General features: G+C 36.3%; 1 protein-coding gene across 1 annotated transcript; it reads left to right on the top strand.

The window, feature by feature from the left end:
- The first annotated feature begins 4,083 nt into the window (after positions 1-4,083).
- LOC140175680 (uncharacterized) lies at positions 4,084-12,990 on the top strand. Its single transcript, XM_072204214.1, has 5 exons — positions 4,084-5,342; positions 5,703-5,892; positions 6,487-7,092; positions 7,177-7,460; positions 12,888-12,990. Exons 1-5 carry the CDS (start codon positions 4,084-4,086, stop codon positions 12,988-12,990), a joined length of 2,442 nt encoding a protein of 813 aa, XP_072060315.1.
- The last annotated feature ends 8,746 nt before the right edge of the window (positions 12,991-21,736 follow it).

Genomic DNA, 21,736 nt, shown 5'->3' on the forward strand with positions numbered 1-21,736 from the left:
GAGAGTCAATAATGTCAGCGCCCATGCAGTCATTTGGTGTGTCTGGATGCTGCATAGCTTTTACAGCATTCAACTTGAACTCATCCTCATTGACTCTCAAGGTTACTTCCCCTTTTTGTACATCAATGAGAGTTCGTCCAGTTGCTAGGAAAGGTCTTCCTAGAATGAGAGTTGCACTCTTGTGCTCCTCCATTTCCAGAACCACAAAGTCAGTTGGAAAGGCAAATGGCCCAACCTTGACAATCATGTCCTCAATTATGCCTGATGGGTGTTTAATGGAGCCATCAGCAAGTTGGAGGCATATCCGGGTTGGTTTGACTTCTCCAGTCAACCCAAGCTTTCTGATAGTGGATGCAGGTATTAGATTGATGCTTGCTCCAAGATCACATAGGGCTGTCTTGGTGCAAGCACCTTCTAATGAGCATGGTATCATAAAGCTTCCAGGATCTTGAAGCTTTTCTGGTAAGCTCTTTAATATGACTGCACTGCATTCTTCAGTGAGAAACACTTTTTCAGTTTCTCTCCAATCCTTCTTATGACTTAAGATTTCTTTCATGAACTTAGCATAAGAAGGTATTTGCTCAAGTGCCTCTGCAAACGGAATCTTTATTTCAAGAGTCCTTAGATAGTCTGCAAAGCGGGCAAATTGCTTATCCTGCTCCGCTTGGCGGAGTTTTTGAGGATAAGGCATTTTGGCTTTATATTCTTCAACCTTAGATGCTGCAGGTTTATTCCTTACAGAAGTGGTTGAAGAAGCCTTGTTAGAGGGATTACTGTCAGCACTCTCAGGTGTCTGATTCTCCCTAGGCGTCTGAACGCCAGGACTGGGTGGAAATTGGGCGTTTAACGCCAACTTTTCCCCCTTTTCTGGCGTTTGAACGCCAGAACTGGGCAAGGAATGGGCGTTTAACGCCAGCTTTCCTTCCCTTTCTGGCGTTTGAACGCCAATAACATTCCTCTCTGGGCTCTTACTGTCCTCAGAGGGATTTTGAACAGTGGTTTGGTTATCCTCTGTCAATTGTTCCTTGTTTGGCTTTTTGCTCTTTTGAGCAGTGTTATTCAGTGTCTTCCCACTCCTCAGTTGAACTGCTTGATATTCCTCTGTCATCTGTTTAGATATTTGCTGTTTTGCTTGCTTCAACTGCAGTTCTATGCTCTTGTTAGCAACCTTAGTATCATGGAGCATTTCTTTAAATTCTGCTAACTGTTCTGTCATCAGGAGCAATTGTTGATTAAGCTCATTCATCTGTTCTTGAGGATTAGGATCAGTGACTACTGTCATGACTTCCTCTTTTGGAGAGAGCTCATTGCTAGAGTACAAATATTGGTTTCTAGCAACAGTGTCTATAAGCTCTTGAGCTTCTTCAATTGTCTTCCTCATGTGTATAGATCCACCAGCTGAGTGGTCTAAAGACATCTGAGCTTTTTCTGTAAGCCCATAGTAGAAAATGTCTAACTATACCCACTCTGAAAACATTTCAGAGGGACATTTCCTTAGCATACCTCTATACCTCTCCCAGGCATTATAAAGGGATTCATTATCCTCTTGTTTAAAGCCTTGGATGTCCAGCCTTAACTGTGTCATCCTTTTTGGAGGGTAAAAATGATTCAGGAATTTGTTTGACAACTGTTTCCATGTTTTTATGCTTGCTGTAGGTTGGTTATTCAACCACCTTTTAGCTTGATCTTTTACAGCAAATGGAAACAGTAATAGTCTGTAGACATCCTGATCTACCTCTTTATCATGTACTGTGTCAGCAATTTGTAAAAACTGTGCCAGAAACTCAGTAGGTTCTTCCTGTGGAAGACCGGAATACTGGCAATTTTGCTGCACTATGATAATGAGTTGAGGATTTAATTCAAAGCTGCTTGCTTTGATGGGAGGTGTACAGATGCTACTCCCATATGCAGCTGTAATGGGGTTAGCATATGACCCCAGAGTCCTTTTGGACTGATTAATCCCACTTAAGTCCATAATGGACAAAAGAGAAATGATAATGATTGCAAGGAGATAAATTTTGTTTTTTTTTTTAAATTAAACGAAAAAATAAAATAAAACAAAAGAAAATTAAAGTGAAAATTCAAAAATCAAAAAGAAAATAAGATCAAAGCAAATTGAGAATTGAATCAATTAGTTGATCAAAAAGATTTTGAAAACAGCAGTCAAAAAGATATGATTGAAAATTTCTTTATGAAAAAGATTTGATTTTTAAAAAGAAGAAAGAGAAAAACACAAAAGACACCAAACTTAAAATTTTTAGAAAATCAAACACTAATTTTTCGAAAATTTTAAAGGAAAAACACAAGGAGGACACCAAACTTAGAATTTTTATGAATCAAAAAGGGACTAAGAACATGCAAAATCGAAAATTAAAAGAAAAACAAAAGCATGCAACTGACACCAAACTTAAAATATGAAACTAGACTCAACTAAAAGACTCTAAACCAACAAAAATAAAATAGTCCTAATCTAAGCAACAAGATAGCCGTCAGTTGTCCAAACTCAACAATCCCCGGCAACAGCGCCAAAAACTTGGTGCACGAAATTGCAATCACACTTTTGCAACTCCGCACAACTAACCAGCAAGTGTACTGGGTCGTCCAAGTAATACCTTGCGTGAGCAAGGGTCGATCCCACAGAGATTGTCGGCTTGAAGCAAGCTATGGTTATCTTGTAAATCTTAGTCAGGATATCAGAAATTATCAGGATTGATTGTGAAAAGCAAAAGAACATGAAATGGTTACTTGTTTTGCAGTAATAGAGAATAGGTTGAGGTTTTGGAGATGCTCCATCTTCTGAATCTCTGCTTTCCTACTGTCTTCTTCTTCAGACACGCAAGGCTCCTTCCATGGCAAGCTGTATGTAGGGTTTCACCGTTGTCAATGGCTACCTCCCATCCTCTCAGTGAAAACGATTGCATATGCTCTGTCACAGCACGCGGAATTCAGCTGTCGGTTCTCGGTCAGGCCGGAATAGAATCCAGTGATTCTTTTGCGTCTGTCACTAACGCCCCGCCTGCTAGGAGTTTGAAGCACGTCACAGTCATCCAATCATTGAATCCTACTCAGAATACCACAGACAAGGTTTAGACCTTCCGGATTCTCTTGAATGCCGCCATCAGTTCTAGCTTATACCACGAAGATTCCGGTTAAAGAATCCAAGAGATAACTACTTAATCTAAGGTAGAACGGAGGTGGTTGTCAGGCACACGTTCATAATTGAGAATGATGATGATTGTCACGGATCATCACATTCATCCGGGTTAAGAACAAGTATTATCTTAGAATGGAAGCAAGCATGATTGAATGAGAAACAGTAGTAATTGCATTAATCCATCAAGACACAGCAGAGCTCCTCACCCCCAACCATGGGGTTTAGAGACTCATGCTGTGGAAAGTACACAAAGAAAACGTGTAAAGTGTCATGAGGTACTGATACAATGTCAAAAGATCCTATTAATAGTAAACTAGTAACCTAGGGTATACAGAGATGAGTAAATGACGTAAAAATCCACTTCTGGGTCCACTTGGTGTGTGCTTGGGCTGAGCATTGAAGCTTTTATGTGTAGAGACGTTTTCTGGAGTTAAACGCCAGTTCTCATGCCAGTTTGGGCGTTTAACTCCAAGTTTTATGCCAGTTCCAGCGTTAAACGCTGGAATTTCTGAGGCTGATTTGCCACGCCGGTTTGGGCCATCAAATCTTGGGCAACGTATGGACTATCATATATTGCTGGAAAGCCCAGGATGTCTACTTTCCAACGCCGTTGAGAGCGCGCCAATTGGGCTTCTGTAGCTCCAGAAAATCCACTTCGAGTGCAGGGAGGTCAGAATCCAACAGCATCTGCAGTCCTTTTTGGTCTCGGAATCAGATTTTTGCTCAGAACCCTCAATTTCAGCCAGAAAATACCTGAAATCACAGAAAAAACACACAAACTCATAGTAAAGTCCAGAAAAGTAAATTTTAACTAAAAACTAATAAAAATTTACTAAAAACTAACTAGATTATACTAAAAACATACTAAAAACAATGCCAAAAAGCGTATAAATTATACGCTCATCAAGTCTGCAAGGAAAGCAAAGGAGATGGAGCTAATGCAGCTGAAGCAAGGTTCCATGTCTGTGGCAGAGTACACCAATAAGTTCGAAGAGCTTTGTAGGTTTTCTCGGGTATGTCAGGGTGACCCGGAGACTTTCGAGAGCTGGAGGTGCATTAAGTACCAAAGGGGCTTGAAGGACAACATTATGACTGCTGTGGCTCCTATGGAGATCCGTGTCTTCTCCGACTTGGTGAACAAAGCAAGGGTAGTGGAGGAGTATGCCAAGACAGTGGCGGCATCTAAGGACACTCATGGAGGGAGCTCTAGTCGTGGGCGTGGCAAGTATTTTCATCCTAGAGGACAAAGCTTCAAAAGAGGGGGATATACTCCTCAAGGCCAAGGGGGCTTCAGAAAGAACAATCAGAATCAGTTTCAGTATGCTAAAGGAAGAGGAAATCAGAGTAAGAGTTATCCGGATTTAGCTTGTGATCGTTGTGGACGTTTTCACCCTTATGACTCATGTAAGATTGGTTTAGGTGGTTGCTTCAAGTGTGGGTTACCTGGCCACATTGCGAGGGATTGCCCTCGTGGGAGGAATCAGAATGCGGGCCAGAGTCAGCATCAAGGTCGAGTCTTTGCTGTGAATGCCAAGGATGCTTCCAAGGCGGATCCTTTGATGAAAGGTATATGTCTAATTGGTGATAAATCCTCAGTTGCATTATATGATACTGGAGCTTCGCATTCGTTTATTTCATTTGCTAAAGTCGAGGAATTAGGCTTGAAAGTATCAGAGTTACCTTTTGATCTACATGTACATACTCCGCATCAAACAATTATGACTAGGTCAAGCTGTAGACAAGTAGGTTTCAAGCTTGAGGGTAGAGACTTTGTACACGATTTGATCTGTTTATCAATGGTGGGGCTGGAGATGATTTTAGGGTTTGATTGGTTGTCGAAGAACCGAATTTTGTTGGATTGCTTTGAACGGACAATTCGGTTTATGCCGGAAGGAGAAAATAGAGCAGTGGTAGCTACAGGGTATTACTTGAACTCTGTAATGGTGCATTATAGTGGGGAGGAGTGTCAGGGTTATATTCTGTTGGCTGCCAATGCGTTGGGTGATGCCCAGAACTTAGATCAAATTCCGATGGTTAGAGATTTTCCAGAAGTGTTCCCGGAAGATATCCCTGAGTTCCCACCTCAAAGGGAAATTGAGTTTGCGATTGAATTGGTGCCGGGAGCCAGACCAGTATCGATTGCACCGTATAGAATGGCTCCTATAGAGCTGGCAGAGCTAAAGACTCAGTTGGAAGAGCTTCTGAATAAGAGGTTCATTCGACCGAGTGTATCACCGTGGGGAGCGCCAGTTTTATTGGTGAAGAAAAAAGATGGAGGGATGCGTTTATGTGTGGATTACCGACAGTTAAATAAAGTGACAGTGAAGAACAAGTACCCGCTGCCAAGGATAGATGACTTGATGGATCAATTGCAAGGAGCTGGAGTGTTTTCCAAGATTGATTTGAGATCCGGTTACCACCAGATAAGAGTGAAGGAAGATGATATCCCTAAGACTGCGTTTAGGACACGCTATGGACATTACGAGTTTGCGGTAATGTCTTTTGGGTTAACGAATGCACCTGCTGTTTTCATGGATTACATGAACAGAGTGTTTAGTCCCTTTTTAGACAAATTCGTGGTGGTTTTCATAGATGACATCTTAGTTTACTCTAAGACGGTAAAGGAGCATGAGGAACACTTGAGGATTGTACTGCGAATCTTAAAGGAGCAGAAGTTCTATGCTAAGTTGTCAAAGTGCGAGTTCTGGAAGGAGGAAGTAAAGTTCTTAGGCCATGTGGTGAGTAAGGGAGGAATAGCTGTAGATCCTTCTAAAGTAGAAGCGGTGATGGAATGGGAAAGACCGACGATTGTGACGGAAGTCAGAAGCTTTTTGGGTTTAGCCGGATATTACCGGAGATTTATCGAAGGATTTTCCCGGATTGCGCTACCAATGACAAAGTTGACAAGGAAAGAAGTGTCGTTCGAGTGGACGTCGGAGTGCGAAGAAAGTTTTCAAACGTTAAAGCAGAGATTAACTTCAGCACCTGTTCTAATCCTACCGGAACCGCGTGAACCGTTTGAGGTATATTGTGATGCTTCTTTGAAGGGTTTGGGTTGCGTGTTGATGCAACACCGGAATGTGGTGGCTTACGCATCGCGTCAGCTGAGACCGCATGAGGTGAATTACCCCACTCATGACTTGGAATTAGCGGCAATTGTGTTTGCATTGAAGATTTGGAGACACCACTTATACGGAGTAAGGTTTAGCGTCTTTTCTGATCATAAGAGTCTCAAGTACATGTTTGATCAGAAAGAGCTAAATATGCGCTAGAGAAGGTGGATGGAATTGCTTAAAGATTATGATTTCGAGTTGAGTTATCACCCTGGAAAGGCGAATGTGGTAGCAGACGCTTTGAGTCAGAAATCTTTAACAATTGTTTGGATGAGAATCAAAGAAGAAGAACTAGTGGATAAGTTTGTAGATCTTAAGCTGGATATTAGTGAAGTTGCCGGAAGAGCTTGTTTGAATCAGTTACAGATTTCAAGCACGTTTAAATCAGAAATACAAAGGGCTCAGCAAGATGAGCAGAAGTTTCAGCAATTGTTTCAACCAGTTGGTGATAAGAGACGCGAAGAATTCACTAAGGATGATGAAGGGTTATGGAGATACAAGGGAAGGATTTGCATACCAGATGTTGGGAGTTTGAGGCGAGACTTGCTGTTGGAGGCTCACAACAGTGGGTTTTCTATTCATCCCGGGAGCACGAAGATGTATTATGACTTGAAGAAGATGTTCTGGTGGCCGGGGATGAAGGGTGATGTAGCTACAGTGGTATCCAAATGTTTGACCTGCCAGAAGGTGAAGATAGAACATCAAAAACCGTCAGGAATGCTACAACCACTTGAGATTCCTCAGTGGAAGTGGGAAGGAATTGCTATGGATTTTGTTACCGGTTTACCGAGGACTAGGTCGGGGTTTGATGCGATTTGGGTGATCGTAGATCGCTTAACCAAATCCGCTCATTTTCTGCCTATCCGACTAAACTGTTCTATGGAGGAGTTGGCAAGATTATACATCAAGGAGATAGTGAGGTTGCACGGTGTGCCGTCAAGCATAGTATCGGACCGTGATCCCCGATTCACATCAAGGTTTTGGGGAGCTCTCCAAAGAGCTTTCGGTACAAAGCTATGTCTTAGTACGGCGTATCATCCACAAACAGATGGACAATCGGAAAGGACTATTCAAACGTTGGAAGATATGCTGAGAGCATGTGTGTTGGATCAACCCGGGAGTTGGGATCGTTACATGCCATTGGTGGAGTTCGCATATAACAACAGCTTTCATGCAAGCATTGGGATAGCTCCGTATGAGGCTTTGTATGGACGGAAGTGTCAATCTCCACTTTGTTGGTATGAATGTGGAGAAGTAAGTGTTTTGGGTCCAGATTTGATAGCAGAGACTACTGAGAACATTAAGAAGATTCGTGCAAGGATTTTAACTGCCCAAAGTCGACAGAAGAGTTATGCGGATCAGAGAAGGAAACCCTTAGAGTTTGAAGTGGGAGAACATGTATTCCTTAGGGTTACACCGACAACTGGGATTGGAAGAGCAATCAAGACCAAGAAGTTGAACCCAAGATATATAGGACCGTTTGAGGTTTTGAAGAGATTCGGGCCGGTGGCGTATCAAGTAGCTTTGCCACCTCATCTGTCTAACTTGCATGACGTATTCCACGTGTCACAACTCCGTAAATACACGTCGGATGCGGCTCATGTGTTGGAGCCTGAATCGATCAAGTTGAAAGAGAACTTGACTCTCCAAGTGATACCAGTGAGGATCGATGACACTAGTGTGAAGAAGCTGCGAGGAAAGGATGTCCCATTGGTTAAAGTTGCTTGGGAGCGAGCAGGAGTAGAAGAGCACACTTGGGAATTGGAGTCTGAGATGCGAAAGGATTATCCCGAGCTTTTCTCAGGTGATTCAAATTTTGAGGGCAAAATTTCTTATTTGGTGGGGAGAATGTAAGAACTGCAACGAATCAACTGGTTAATTAAGTGAATAAATTGCCCAAATTAGATTCCGAAAGGTTAGAGAGAGAATTTGAGGATTTAAAGGTGATTTTTGGACTCAGTGGGTCTTTCTGAGTCAGAAAATGTGCTTTCTACGAAAAACCGTAAAAAATTGCGAACCGGCAATTGAACCGGTTGAACCGGTTCAAGTCTGCCTGGTACCGCACGAGAAAAGTGAAAACCATCAAAATTCTTAGAAAAACATTAGAAATGGAAAACTGGGCTTTAATTTTAAAGGTTTGGCCCGAAATTAGGCCAAACTTGCTAAAAACTCTAACTTTTTATTCCGGACCCAAGTTGGGCCCAAGCCCAACATATAAATACACTTAAATGAACCCATTTCAGCCACTTTCACCCTCATAACCTAAACACAACAGTAGCTGAAGTGAAGAGAGAGGTGAGAGCTTTCCACCATTGTTACTATTCACTTCAAACTTCCCAAGCTCATATCTTGAGCTACGGAGCTCCGATCGCCGCACCGTTTGCGGCTACGCGTTCCTTGTGAAGAGCTCTACAAAACCCATCCAAGAAACCCTCAAGGTAATCACGAAATTCTTCCAGTTCTGCTCTTCAAAATTTCGGGTTTTATTAGAGTTTTGGGTTAAATGGGTTTTTGTGATTTTGGATGTTTAGGTTTGCTTTAATCCTTGCTTAGCTTTAGATTTGCGTTGTCAAATCTGTTGGGAAAGGTAAAAGCTCTTAAACCCTTGTGAGATTATGCTTATGTTGAACCCTAGGTTGATTTGTGGTGATTTATATGTATATAGTTTGATTATTGTGGCTTTGGGAGCTTTTGGAACTTATTTGTGCTTGTTGGAGTGGATTTGAAAGCTTGGATTGTGGTTGGAAGCTTGTTGGTGCTCATTTTGAGTTTGGGTGCATAAAGGGAATCGGCCAAGGTATGGTTTCGGTTTCCTCTATGTAGTATATAATATTCATGGACACATAGGCTAGTGACCAATAGGATAGGTTGAATTAAAATGATGGTTGGTATACTAAATATTGATGAATTGATGAATGTTGAGTTGATTGTGATGAATTATAATAATATCATGATGTTGAATGATTGTATGGATTGGGAGTTGGTTCTTATAATGATTGTAGTGTTATGATTTATGAAATGGTGGGTTTGATGGGGATTTTGATCATAAGTGTTATATAGTTGATGTTGGAATTGAGAATAATGAAATGAGAAGAAAAATGTGGTGAGGTTGATGTATTATGCTATAACAGGTACATTTTGATGAAAAATGGAGCTTTGGATGGTTTGGTATGATTTGGTATGGGTATGGTGAGATAGGGTGGTAATTGTGAAGTTTGGAAAAATTGAGTTTTTGGTAAACTTTGTTTGATCATAACTTTTGCCTCAGTTTTTAAAATTGATTGAAAATTGTTTAGAATTAAAGATCTTTGAAAATTCTTCGAATCAGTATAAGGTTTGTAAAAATTGGAATTTTGTAGAGAAAGTTACGATCATTCAAAGTTGGTGTTAAAAACCTAGTTTTGAGTATTAGAACATGGGATATAAATTAAGGGCTCTAGTACATGATCTTAAGGTAAATTAGAAAACGGAGGTCTAGGTTTCTGGCGTGCTGAGAATGGTTTGACATTAGGTGAAGGATAATTGGTATATGAAATGAGGAATGATGGATCTATGTATACTGAAAATGCTTTTGAAAACCACTGGAATAATATTTTTACATGATATTTTGAGACGATATGCGCCTGGCAGGGACGGTGGTTAATCCCGCCTTTTGAGGTAGCGGCGGCGGCGTAAGGACGGTGGTTAATCCCGCTTACGTTGAGATGTGAGGTCTGAGGCAAGAATATCCCGCTCACATCCCTTCGGATCTATAGGGCGAGCAGGCGCCGGTACCTGGACAGTGATCCGGGCACTATATCTCGGGGGTTCCCATATAAGAAATCCGAAGGGCGACGTCTCCATGGAGATGTGTCGGGTTGGCAGTTGAACCGACAATGTGATATCACAGCCAGTAGGGCAGGCATTCATCATATGCATTTCCTATCTGCTTGTATGCTTTGTCTACTTGTAATGGTTTGCCTAATTGAATAACATGCTTACTTGCTATCTGAATTATTTGCCATATATGTTACTACTTGTGCTTTACTTGCTTTGAACATTATCTGTGTTTTCTGCTGGGATTGAGGAGGTTCGGAAGGCGGTGGCGATGGGATCGCATAGAGGATCGGTTGGTGAAGGCTGTGGGACAGCGGTGTTTGGTTAGAATAGAAATCCCTTAAGATAGATAACCTGGTTTATTTAAGTCAAGTTGGTATGTTATACTTAAATGTTTTATAATGCTTTATGTTGAATCTTGTGATGGATATGAAGCTTAGGATTGCCTTTGGCGTCCCGGGGTCTTATATCCTATATCACTGGGAACTGTTACCATACTGAGAACCTCCGGTTCTCATACCATATTGTTGTTGTGTTTTTCAGATGCAGGTCGCAACCCACCTCGGTGAGTTGCTTTGGTTGGTGATAGGAGCGGTGAATCTTGGGTCATTTTGGAGTTCTTTTTGGTTTATTTTGTTTATACATCTCTCCTTTTGTATTTTGTTTTGCCTAGAGGCATGTATTTGAGAGAACAAAACTTGTATAAGCTATTTTCACTGTATGGTTTTGTATATCAGTATATGGCTAGCCGGCTTAAACTCCGCGAGTCGTGACTAGTTCCCTATGATATTATATACTTATCTTTTGTTATATCTTCTGTGTTTCTTATGCCTTAAGCTAGTAGCTCCGTTAGTACGTTTGTGCTTCAAAATTCTGTTTTTGAGCTATATCTTTCATCGGGCTTCTAGATTATGCTATTCTTTCCATATATATATTATGTATGAGTTTAGAATTGTCGTAATCTCTGATTAACCTTGGCTTTACGACGCGAGGTAAGGCTTAGGCTAATTAGGGTGTTACATAGGCGACCTTGAGTCATTGATGTCCAAGTTGATTGATAATTTAGAGATATTAATTAATCTTTTTTTTCCATTAATGCTAATCTTTTACTAATTCAATTAGTAAGTTGGTTAGAACTTGTGGATTAGGATTAATTAAGTCTAATTGACTTTCCTCAATATGTAGAGGTTGACAAATTTGGATCGCTCTTTGTAATTATCATGTTGTGGTTATTGACAAGGATAGAGATATTTAACCCTTAATCCTTGCTAAGATCTTTTTAGCATTTGAATTTACTTCCTTTTACTAGTTAATTGTCTTAATCAAGGTTCTAAAAACCGAACCGATCATTGAACCGCTCTAGCTACTGGTTTATTGGTTCAACCGGTTCAACCGTGGTTCAACCGAAATAACCGTTTTATAATAAATAATAAATAAAATATAAATAAAAATACTAAAACATAATTATAATTTATATACCAAAAAGAAGAATCGTTATGCTGGCAAAAACCATACAGCTTTATGATGTGTCAATGCTTTGATCTCATTTTCAAATGCCTTCCAATTGAACTTATCCTCCACATCTGATTCCATGTGAAGTTTTTTTCACAGCAACAACCATACTTAAAGACAACCCAGCCTTGTAAACGGATCCTTGCCCTCCAACACCAATGAGATATTTGTCATCAAAATTATTAGCAGCTTTAATGATGGTTTCAAATGCCATTTTTCCATCATGAATTCATGACTCCATATGGAAAATTGTTCTTCTAGTTGCATTCCTTTGAAACACCAATCACACAAATTATTAGTGCTAATACTCCAAAGATAAGAAGCAGAACCAATAACATGACCTTGTGACTTTTGTCGCTAGCACTGCTTGGGGATGGCACCAAGCCAGTGACATTACAACCTAAACTTTTATTATTTTTCAATGATTCAATTAAAGCATGAAGAAAGACTCTGTTATTTAGAAGAGGCACATCTAACTGGTTGTATGATATGTTGATAAAAGTTAAGCTTGACCTGCCATTAAAATTAGATGGAATTGTGCCAGAAAAATTGTTGCGAGAGAGATTCAACCACTGCAACTGCTTCAATTCTCCAAGCACTTTTGGAATTGTTCTATTCAACAAATTCCCACTAAGATCAAGAGAATAGAGAGCTCCGATGAATTGAAGTCAGAGGGGATGCTTCCTTCTAGTTTGTGTTGTTGCCCAAGTTCAATTCCAACAACTTAGGTAACTAAACAACTTCACCAAGGTTCAAATCAACAATTACCAGAACAAAATCAATCAATTAATAGAATCAGAGCATATTAGAATCAATATTCAAGACCATCAATAATCCTAAATTAGGGGTGAACGCGGATCGGATCGGATCAGATATAGTCAAAATTCCGATCCGATCCGCACTAAAATCAACGGATCGGATCAAATTGGATCCAATATCCACAGTTTTTAAGGTTGGATCCGATCCGCACATTTATGGATCGGATCGGATCGGGTATCGGATATATCCGCAAAACACAAAAAATACTTTTAAAAGCTTATTTTTATTAAAAAATATAAATAAAATTTATTTTTCTATTCTTTTAAATATATTTACTCTTAAAATAATATTAAACATACTTTTCTTAAATAATAAATTAAAATAATACAACATATATGATAATTATTAGTTGAAATAAAATATAAAAAGAATATTTACTTATTTATTTCTTTATTTTTGCGGACACGCGGATATACAGATCGGATATGCCGATACCAAAACAAAATTCACAATCTGATTCGATTAATCTGTAGATCCGATCCAATCCGAAAGCCTTGCAGATCGGATCCATATATGAAATTTTCGGATCAGATTCAGATAAACACCGCGGATATGCAGATCGGATCCGATCCATGAATACCCCTATCCTAAATCACAGTAATGACTAATGATAACAACAATTGAAGAAGCAAGACGAAAAATCATAGATTAACTAACCAATTAAAAGTTTAAAACAATAATTACAGTTAAAAAAAATAAAAAAACCTTCTAAAGGGAGCAGAGGTTATAGTATCGTTGTGAAAATCTAACTCGATCGAGCTTAGTCAAGCGGGAAGATGAATGTACTTACCCACTCAATCAATTAAGGAACGACAGTGGGGCTAACGCGGTGAAATAGAGGCGGTGTGGCGGGACAGTGGCTGCGCGATGGAGGAACAAGGCGAGACCAGTTGCAGCGGCGATGGTGGCTTCGAAGTTCGAACAATGATGGAGACGACCGGCTTCGAGCAAGGTAGTGGCTTCGACGACGGTGGCTGGACGGAGCAGGTGTAGGAGTGAGGAAGGAGCTCGAGTTGGAGAGGAAGGAGGAGGAGTGTCGCGTGAGTTGGAGAGGAAGCAGGCATAGTGCTTCGTTTAGATTTTAGGGAAGAGGTTCACATTTAATGAGTTAGAGTTTCCTACAATGAACGAAACGGCGCCGTTTGGTGAAGATTTTTGAAAACCGGTTGGATTCATGTTCGGTTCGATCGACCGGTTTTTGGCCTGTTCGACGATTTGATAACGATTTTTGAATTTAGCAGTTATGGCTTTTAACCGAACCATCTTGCTCACCGGTTCACGGTTTGACCGGCTGGTTCGAACCGATTTTCAGAACCTTGGTCTTAATGGCTCCTAGTTTAATTTCTTCCTTACTTCTTTAATTTCTTGCTATTTAATTCCTGTTAATTGTGATCCAAACTCCCTTTTTTCCATAGCCAATAATTGAGCACTCGATTGTGATTTCAAGGGAGAATGATCAGGGATTAAAAGTCAGGGTTATTGATTTGAAACTCTGTGACACTTTTACTAAACTTTGAAAAGTGGTGAATTCCAGTTCAGAGCTACAACGAATCTTGAGATTTAAACTTATGATATTCTAAATTGGTGTTTAGCGCTCATCAAGTTTTTGACGCCATTGCTGGGGAATTGCAATGTATGCTTGTTATTGGCTATTGTTAATATGTGAATAGTGTGAATAGCTTTCTTTTTACTTGTTTTATTGTTTTTGCTAATAGTTAGGAGTTTGTTTTTTTTTTTTTTGCTTCTTTATATCCTTTGTTTCTATTATGCTTTCTTGATATTCTCATCCTTGTAGTTTTGAGTTATATAATTATAAAAATGTTGTAGGAGATCACTATTATTATGTGTAGACATTATTGTTATTGTTGTGTGTATTATCGTTACTGTTACTATCATCATCATCATCATCATCATCATCATCATCATCATCATCATCATCATTATTAATTTTTCTTCTGCAGGTTACCAGAAATCTATTGTCCAAAAAATTTGATTCACTAGAAAACTATAACGAGATAACTGCAGCCACCCTAGTATCAACCGGGTTCAATAAAGTTTTGTGAATAAGCGGTTTAAGGGGATATTATGCACCGTTGAGTGCTTTGGTGAAATGATGGAGGCCTGAAATCCACACGTTTTACCTTCCAATCGGCGAGGTAACTATCACCCTAGAAGACGTCACACATATACTTGGCCTACTAATTAATGGGGACTCCATGACGGGCACAACAGACAGTAGTCACGAGTTCTTGGTGGATAACTACGTAGTAGTTTTTGGTAGGTAGCCCGATCCTAATGATCACACGTTGGGGAAGGTAAACCTAGCATAGTTTCGGCAATGCAAAGATATCGAACTATTAAATACCCAAAAGTCGATCGAGTGGTATGTCCGGGATGGCATATTCTTCTTTCTTGGAACTTTTGTGTTTTCAGACAAGTAGACCACTTCTGCCAATTCGAGGAGGTTACCTCTTCTTCGAGATTTTCATCAAATTTGACTTACAGTTGGGGGCAGCTAGTCTAGAACATTTATACCGGTCGTTGTATTGTACATTGCGAAATGACTGTAAAGAGATGGATGACCCACTTATTCTGCTTTTTGTTTGGGTGTGGGAGCATAGATCGTAGATGGCACCCGTTTTCACAATGAGCTTCCAGTGAGTGGCGTTTCAATTGAGCAATGGTAATGGTTATCGTCGTTATTATTATTATTATTATAACCATTGTAAACTGATTTGGGTGGAGTCGTTGGCGCCGACTAAGAAATTATAGTTGAATGTCTACGGCGCAATTTAGGCAACAATTAGATAACATGGGTGTGAATAACCTACGTTTTAACAATTTCTGCTAAGAATTTTTCTATATTTAATAATTGGGTAAACCACCAAATTGCACTTGAATAATTTTGTCACTGACAAAAATGCACTTGAATTTTGTTATTGACAAAAATGCTCTCAAATAATTTAAAAACGCAACAAAAATACCCAACATTAAAATCTTTTATAGATTAAATTTTGAAACATTTTTTGCAAGCATGATTAGAAAAATGAGATATTTTTATCTTTAAAACTTGGTGATTTTTCGCTAAATATATATTTTTATTTTTTTTGTCAACAACCAATAATACTTTTAAAAAATCACAAAAACATATAGTTAGCGAAAAATTACCGAATTTTAAGAATAAAAATATCTCAATTTTCTAATTATACTTGCAAAAAATCTCATCAAAATTCAAGCTCTAAAGCATTTTTTGAGAAATACATATTTAATATTGAATATTTTTGTCGCGTTTTTAAATTATTTGAAGGTATTTTTGTCGATTACAAAATTTGGGTGTATTTTTATCAGCGACAAAATTATTCAAGTGCATTTTTGGTAGTTTATCCTTAATAATTTGACTGATTGTCATCGTATTTATCGATGTGCAATTTGTGTGGCTGCCATATAAGGGATAGCCGACAGCAGAGCCGCATATACCTCAAAAGGTAATTCTAGAAATACACCACATCGTATTATTTGAAGAAAGTGAAAAATTTGCTCTAGAAAAAATAGCCTATTGCACGTTTCTTTTGTACGTTTCTTTCTATTGTTATCTTTATTATTGTACGTTTGATTTTATCTTTGGATGTTTCTTTTTATTCTTGTCTTTATTGTTGCATGTTTGATTTTAGATTTAGACGTTTCTATTTGTTCTTATCTTTATTATTGTAAGTTTGATTTTGCTTTATTTTAACGCATACATAAAAAGTACACATGCTTAAATACGTAAAAAGGTTAAATAAAAAAGTTAACATACATAAATATATAAAGAAGTTACATAAAAAGAGTAAAAAATACACTAATTTTCCTAAATCCTATTGACCTCGAGCAGAGCTTGGAACTGCGGGTTGAGGACATCGACTACGGATATGTCTCTTAATGTTCAATTGGCGATCACCTTCACTCCATCGTATCTAGGCCCACGTAGATGGGTCACCCATCAGTACAAACTCAGCTCTATAGACCTCGGAAATTTCGGACATGTAGTACATGTCATGTACTATAATTGCCAATCAAGATGCCAATTGACATAACATGCAAGAATGTGGTGACATGGAAGTCACTCGACCTGGAAATGACCACAATCGCAATGTCGTTGTCCAAGATTAACAATGTATATAGAACCATGTCACATTTCACGAACCTCAAACATCTCATTGCGCCTGTCGAGCTGGTTGACAACTATGTTTCCTGCATATCGAAAACTTTCTTCAACTCATTGAGTGGCAAATTTCGAATAACAATATATCTTTGCAAATTAGTAAAGAAAAACTCCTACAGATCTACTGTCTCACCCTCCACAATGGTAAAAGCACTTGGCACAACGTTTTGGTTGTCGTCTTATGCAACTGCAATTAAAAGTGCTCCTTTATATTTTTCGTAAAGGTGTGTGTTATCAATCTGCATCAATGGCTTGCATTGTCTAAATGTTGAAATACACAGATAGAAGCTCCAAAATACTCGATGGAGAACTATAACACCATTCACCTCCTCACTCTTATGATAAACAAGTAGAGTTTTGATTTAAACACGAGACCTTGGCAACTTGGCGCACATTGTTTTTAACCACATTGATAGAGTTTGGTAAGAAACTTTTCAATAACTGAAAATTTTTGCAACGGAATTTTATTTTGCTAACCAAGCCTTGCGATAGCATATAGTGTAGTTGAACCTGTATTGAACTTCTGCAATAATAGATTTTACCTTTATCGATGGGTCTAAATCAACTAACGACTTGATAGCCTCTGCAATTATGTCTGAGTCCAACTTGGCATGATCTTGTGAAATCGTTTCCATGGTGCACATGTGTTTGCCATTGTATCTCCTAGTCTCCCAACAACCTTTCTTCCGATTCAGGCTTGCTCAGATAAGCCAATCGCATCCTATACCATACCCCTTAAATTTTGCGTAGAATGTCTGCAGCTCCGACTCACGCATAGTGTAATCAACTCCTCTAAAGATAGTGTAGCTTTTGATTGTAGAGATCACCGACTCTCTAGAACCAAATTCTATTCTAATACTAAACTCACCATCTTTCCCTGCAACATTGTCTTCACCTATGAAATGCAAACCACCATTAGTCGGTCAAGGCTAAATAAAGAAATGGTAATAGTAACTTCAATTAATAAACATAACATAACCAAATTTTGCATACTCAGAAAATTACGGAGCATGCATGACTGCGAGATCCAGAGTTCATATAAAAGAAGGAACACCAAAGGGGGGCTGGTTGACAACTACATCTGCTTTATTTTGCACCGCCAGTTGCTTGCCTCGTCTTTGTCAATATTTTTGTCATCGACTTCGTAGTTAGCTTCGAATTCCTCTTCATTGTCGTTATCTTCTTCCCAATCTATATCCCCGAGTTCATCCATATTCACCTCCTTGCCAATCGCATCCAGCCCCAAATATTGTTCAAACTCAACGTACAACTCTATCATTGGCACGTGAAATCGGGTTTATTGATGAATATAGAACATCTGTTGTATACATGCATCGTCAGTGATGGATATTATTTGAAACTATATTAGTCCACTAAATACTTGTACATAATTTATGTATAAAATGTTTCTCACCCTCTTTGAGATGTGACTTTTTATGTTCTCACAAAAATCATTCGCAACTCTACAAAACTCATGGTGCATGGAATAGCAAAAATAAAATGGACACTTACAAATAAAAGCCACTCCCTCGTGTGTGTTTGGTATGATCTCACCGTTATAATACACTCACAAATTTATAATACCTTCTATGGCCTCAACCTCACTTCACTCAATTTTTTATACTACTAATTGTCACAAAAAAAATTGCTAATATAAAAGAGAGATGAATGACAATGATATTTATAGGTAAGATTCTCGGATTAAAATATTTTATTTAATCAAAATATGACCTACACTTTACAAAGCACAACTTGTGTTTTTGTAATTTTCATAATAAAACAAATTAATATTACAAAATGCATCCTGCATTTTGTGAAGTTCAAAATGAAAAAAAAGGGGTAAAACGCAACCTGCGTTTTTCAGGTTGCATGTTTAAAAATATTAAAATGCTAACTGCAATCTACGTTTTGTAGGATTGAAATAAAAAAAGATGAAATTAAATCACAAACTGTGTTTTACGCTGACATTATAGGGTGTGTTTGGAATTCATGTTGGGGAATAGAATAGCCCGTTTGAGTGTCTTGAACGTCCCATTATTATGTTTGGCAACTTTTTGGAACCCTTAACCCAGAAGTGCTTTTACCTCTGAACGTACGTTCACGTGAAGCTAAAAATTCTAACTTCTGCGTTCACGTTGGGAAGGTTAATTACCATTGGAGGAATTAGGTAAGAAATTTATTCCATATCTACCAACTCTACCCTTCATTTCTTCTATAAAAAGAATGCACATAACCACATAATTTTACAGCAATTCTTTGTATGCTCTTCGTTACAAATTTTTTTTCCATCAAACTCTTTCAGATTTATTTCCATTACTGTCAAGGTAAAGATTTTAATTTTTTCTTATTATTTTTAGTTCTTTCTTTCATATTTGATTTTTATGTTTTTTATTATATTTTTTATTTATATGATAAATATTTTTCACATTATGTATTAAAATATATTTTGTCAACTTTTATGTTATTTTAATTTAGTAAGTAAATATTAACTTTATTATAAAATAAATTAGGAAGATCTATTCAAATATCTAAAATAAAATAATAGAATAATATAAAAATTTATTTTAATTGATGTCTCTTTTAGTAATTTTTCATCTAAAAGTGATTTTGAGTAGTATAATCCAAACAACATTTATTTTACTATAATCCAATTTGATATAAAGATTGTCAAACATAAATCACGTTAACACAAACTTACTTTTCATCAAAATCAAGTTTGCAAAATCAATTTTATGCAAACTCCCGTTTATAAACTGTAATCCAAACAAACACACATAGTAGTATAAATACTTTATATACATCCATCTCATTGTGTAATACTAATATTTTTTTATATGTAAAAAAATATATTTTTATATTTAAATTAAATAAATATAATATTTACAAAAATACGTAAATAGTAGAGTATTTATCAATATACACAATATGTTATATCTCGGATATGATGTCAATCATCACATTAAAGGCACATCTCGAATACTGAGTATCCGAGTTCTAACAAAAAAGTTTAAACAACATCCCAGTTGCACCCGGGGTAAAAACCAAAAGCAAGAAACAGGTACGGAGTACCCAAGATACACTCAGATAATTTTTGGGTTCAATACCTGAGATATGTGTATGGATACTATATTATTCTAACGATTTAACTATAATATTACATACTTGTATTACTCTATTCGTATGGTTAAACTAAAAATATTCGTTTTGAAAAAAATAACGATTTAAAATTTTTAATTAAAAAATTAATAATTTAAAATTTTAAAATTATTCAAGATGTGTGCAAACCTTTTCATATATTGTTATAATATTTTAGACAGTGCAATGTTGGTTTGATTTTTATTTTTTCATTTCATCTAATTTTATTTAAATAATTTTAAAGTTTAAAGTTTAAAATTTAGATAGTAATAATTTAGATGATTATAACTAGTATTTTTACCCGTAATAAAATTACGGGAGTATACATTTTTTAAAATTAGGATTCACTTTGTTCTGACAGTATATATTATGCATGGCACAGAAGATTATAAAATTAAACTACTTTTACAAAAAAAGTCGTAGATTGACAAAAATCTTTGACTAAGAAGACCAAGGTATCTATAGATAAAAAATCAAATAATAAGATTTTTAGTTATTATTTTTAAATAAAAAGTCTAATTTTTTATTAATAATTAATTTTAATATTTGTTAGCTAAAACTTGAAACAATTTAATGTGTATACTTTTACATTTAATTAAGTGTTAAGTCTGTTGCACAAATAGAAATAATTAATTTTTATACTTGTTATTTAAAAATAATATTTTTTCTCTTTATATATATAAAAATGTAATTAGATATTAGTATAAAAAATTATATTGATAGTTATAAAATTAACTCAAAACTAATTTTTTTTTAAAATAATTGGATCTTGATTCTAACTTTTAATTATAACATTAGTATTCTCTCCAAATTATATGTAATAAATATTTGAAGGAAGAGAAATGAAAATATAGATTAGAAAGATAAGCGGTAAAAATTTAAAACTAAATAAAAAACTAAAAAATATCTATATAATAATAATAACAATAATATTTTTTATTTGAATTATATTATTTTGTTAATTTTGTTTTCTGTAGAACAGAAAGGTAGAAAAAATTGAGAATGAGAGAAAAGAGAAAGAAAGATAAAGATGAAGAATGAGAGTGAGAGTTTGTTAATTTTGGAAGAAAAAATATATTTTAATTGTAACAAAAAATATCATATGACATATTTTGATTTGTCAAATTACTAATATAAAATATAAATTATATATAGAGTAAAAATAGTGGAAAGAAATAGAAAAATGGAGAGAGATAGATGAGAGAATTTAGAAAGGGAGTTTATTAATTTTGAAAAAAAACATATTTTTGCTCAATTTTAATAATAGAGTGTCATGTGACACATTTGATTATTAAATTAGATAGTAATATATGATACATAATATAGGTATATTTCAATTTCAATTTTAATATTTTAATTTTAATTTTAATGCAATTAAAGAATGTCATGTTGCACATTTTGATTGTTAAATTAGTAATTAGTCATTGATATTAATAATGATATATAAAATAGATAGAATGGTCGAAGGAATGAGAGAGATAGAAAAAGGAAGATGGAAGAGTGGAGAATCTTTTAATTTTGGAGGAAAATATTTGATTTTAATGGCAATGAGGAAGTGACATGTGGCACATTTTGGTTGTAAAATTAGTATGGAGGAGGAAAGAATTATTTAATTTTGGAGGAAAAGATTTAATTTCAATTATAAGGAGGGAGTGACATGTGGCACATTTTGGTTGTAAAATTAGTAAGGAAGAGAAAAGAATTTCTTAATTTTGGAGGAAAAGATTTGATTCTAATTGTAATGAGAAAGTGACATATGACACATTTTGATTGTAAAATTAGAAATATATAATAGATTTAAATTAACAATTTAATTTACTCTATTAAAAATAAATATACTTATATTATTGTACTTATATGGTTATTTATGAATACTGTCAACTTAATTTTTTAAATTTTTTTAAATATAAGTACAAACATTAAATGAATATTTGATAATTAAAAAAGTACTATATTTAATAAAATTATTATCTCCTAGATATATCT

Source organism: Arachis hypogaea, chromosome 10 (assembly GCF_003086295.3).
Source record: "Arachis hypogaea cultivar Tifrunner chromosome 10, arahy.Tifrunner.gnm2.J5K5, whole genome shotgun sequence".
NCBI classification, from domain to species: Eukaryota; Viridiplantae; Streptophyta; class Magnoliopsida; order Fabales; family Fabaceae; genus Arachis; species Arachis hypogaea.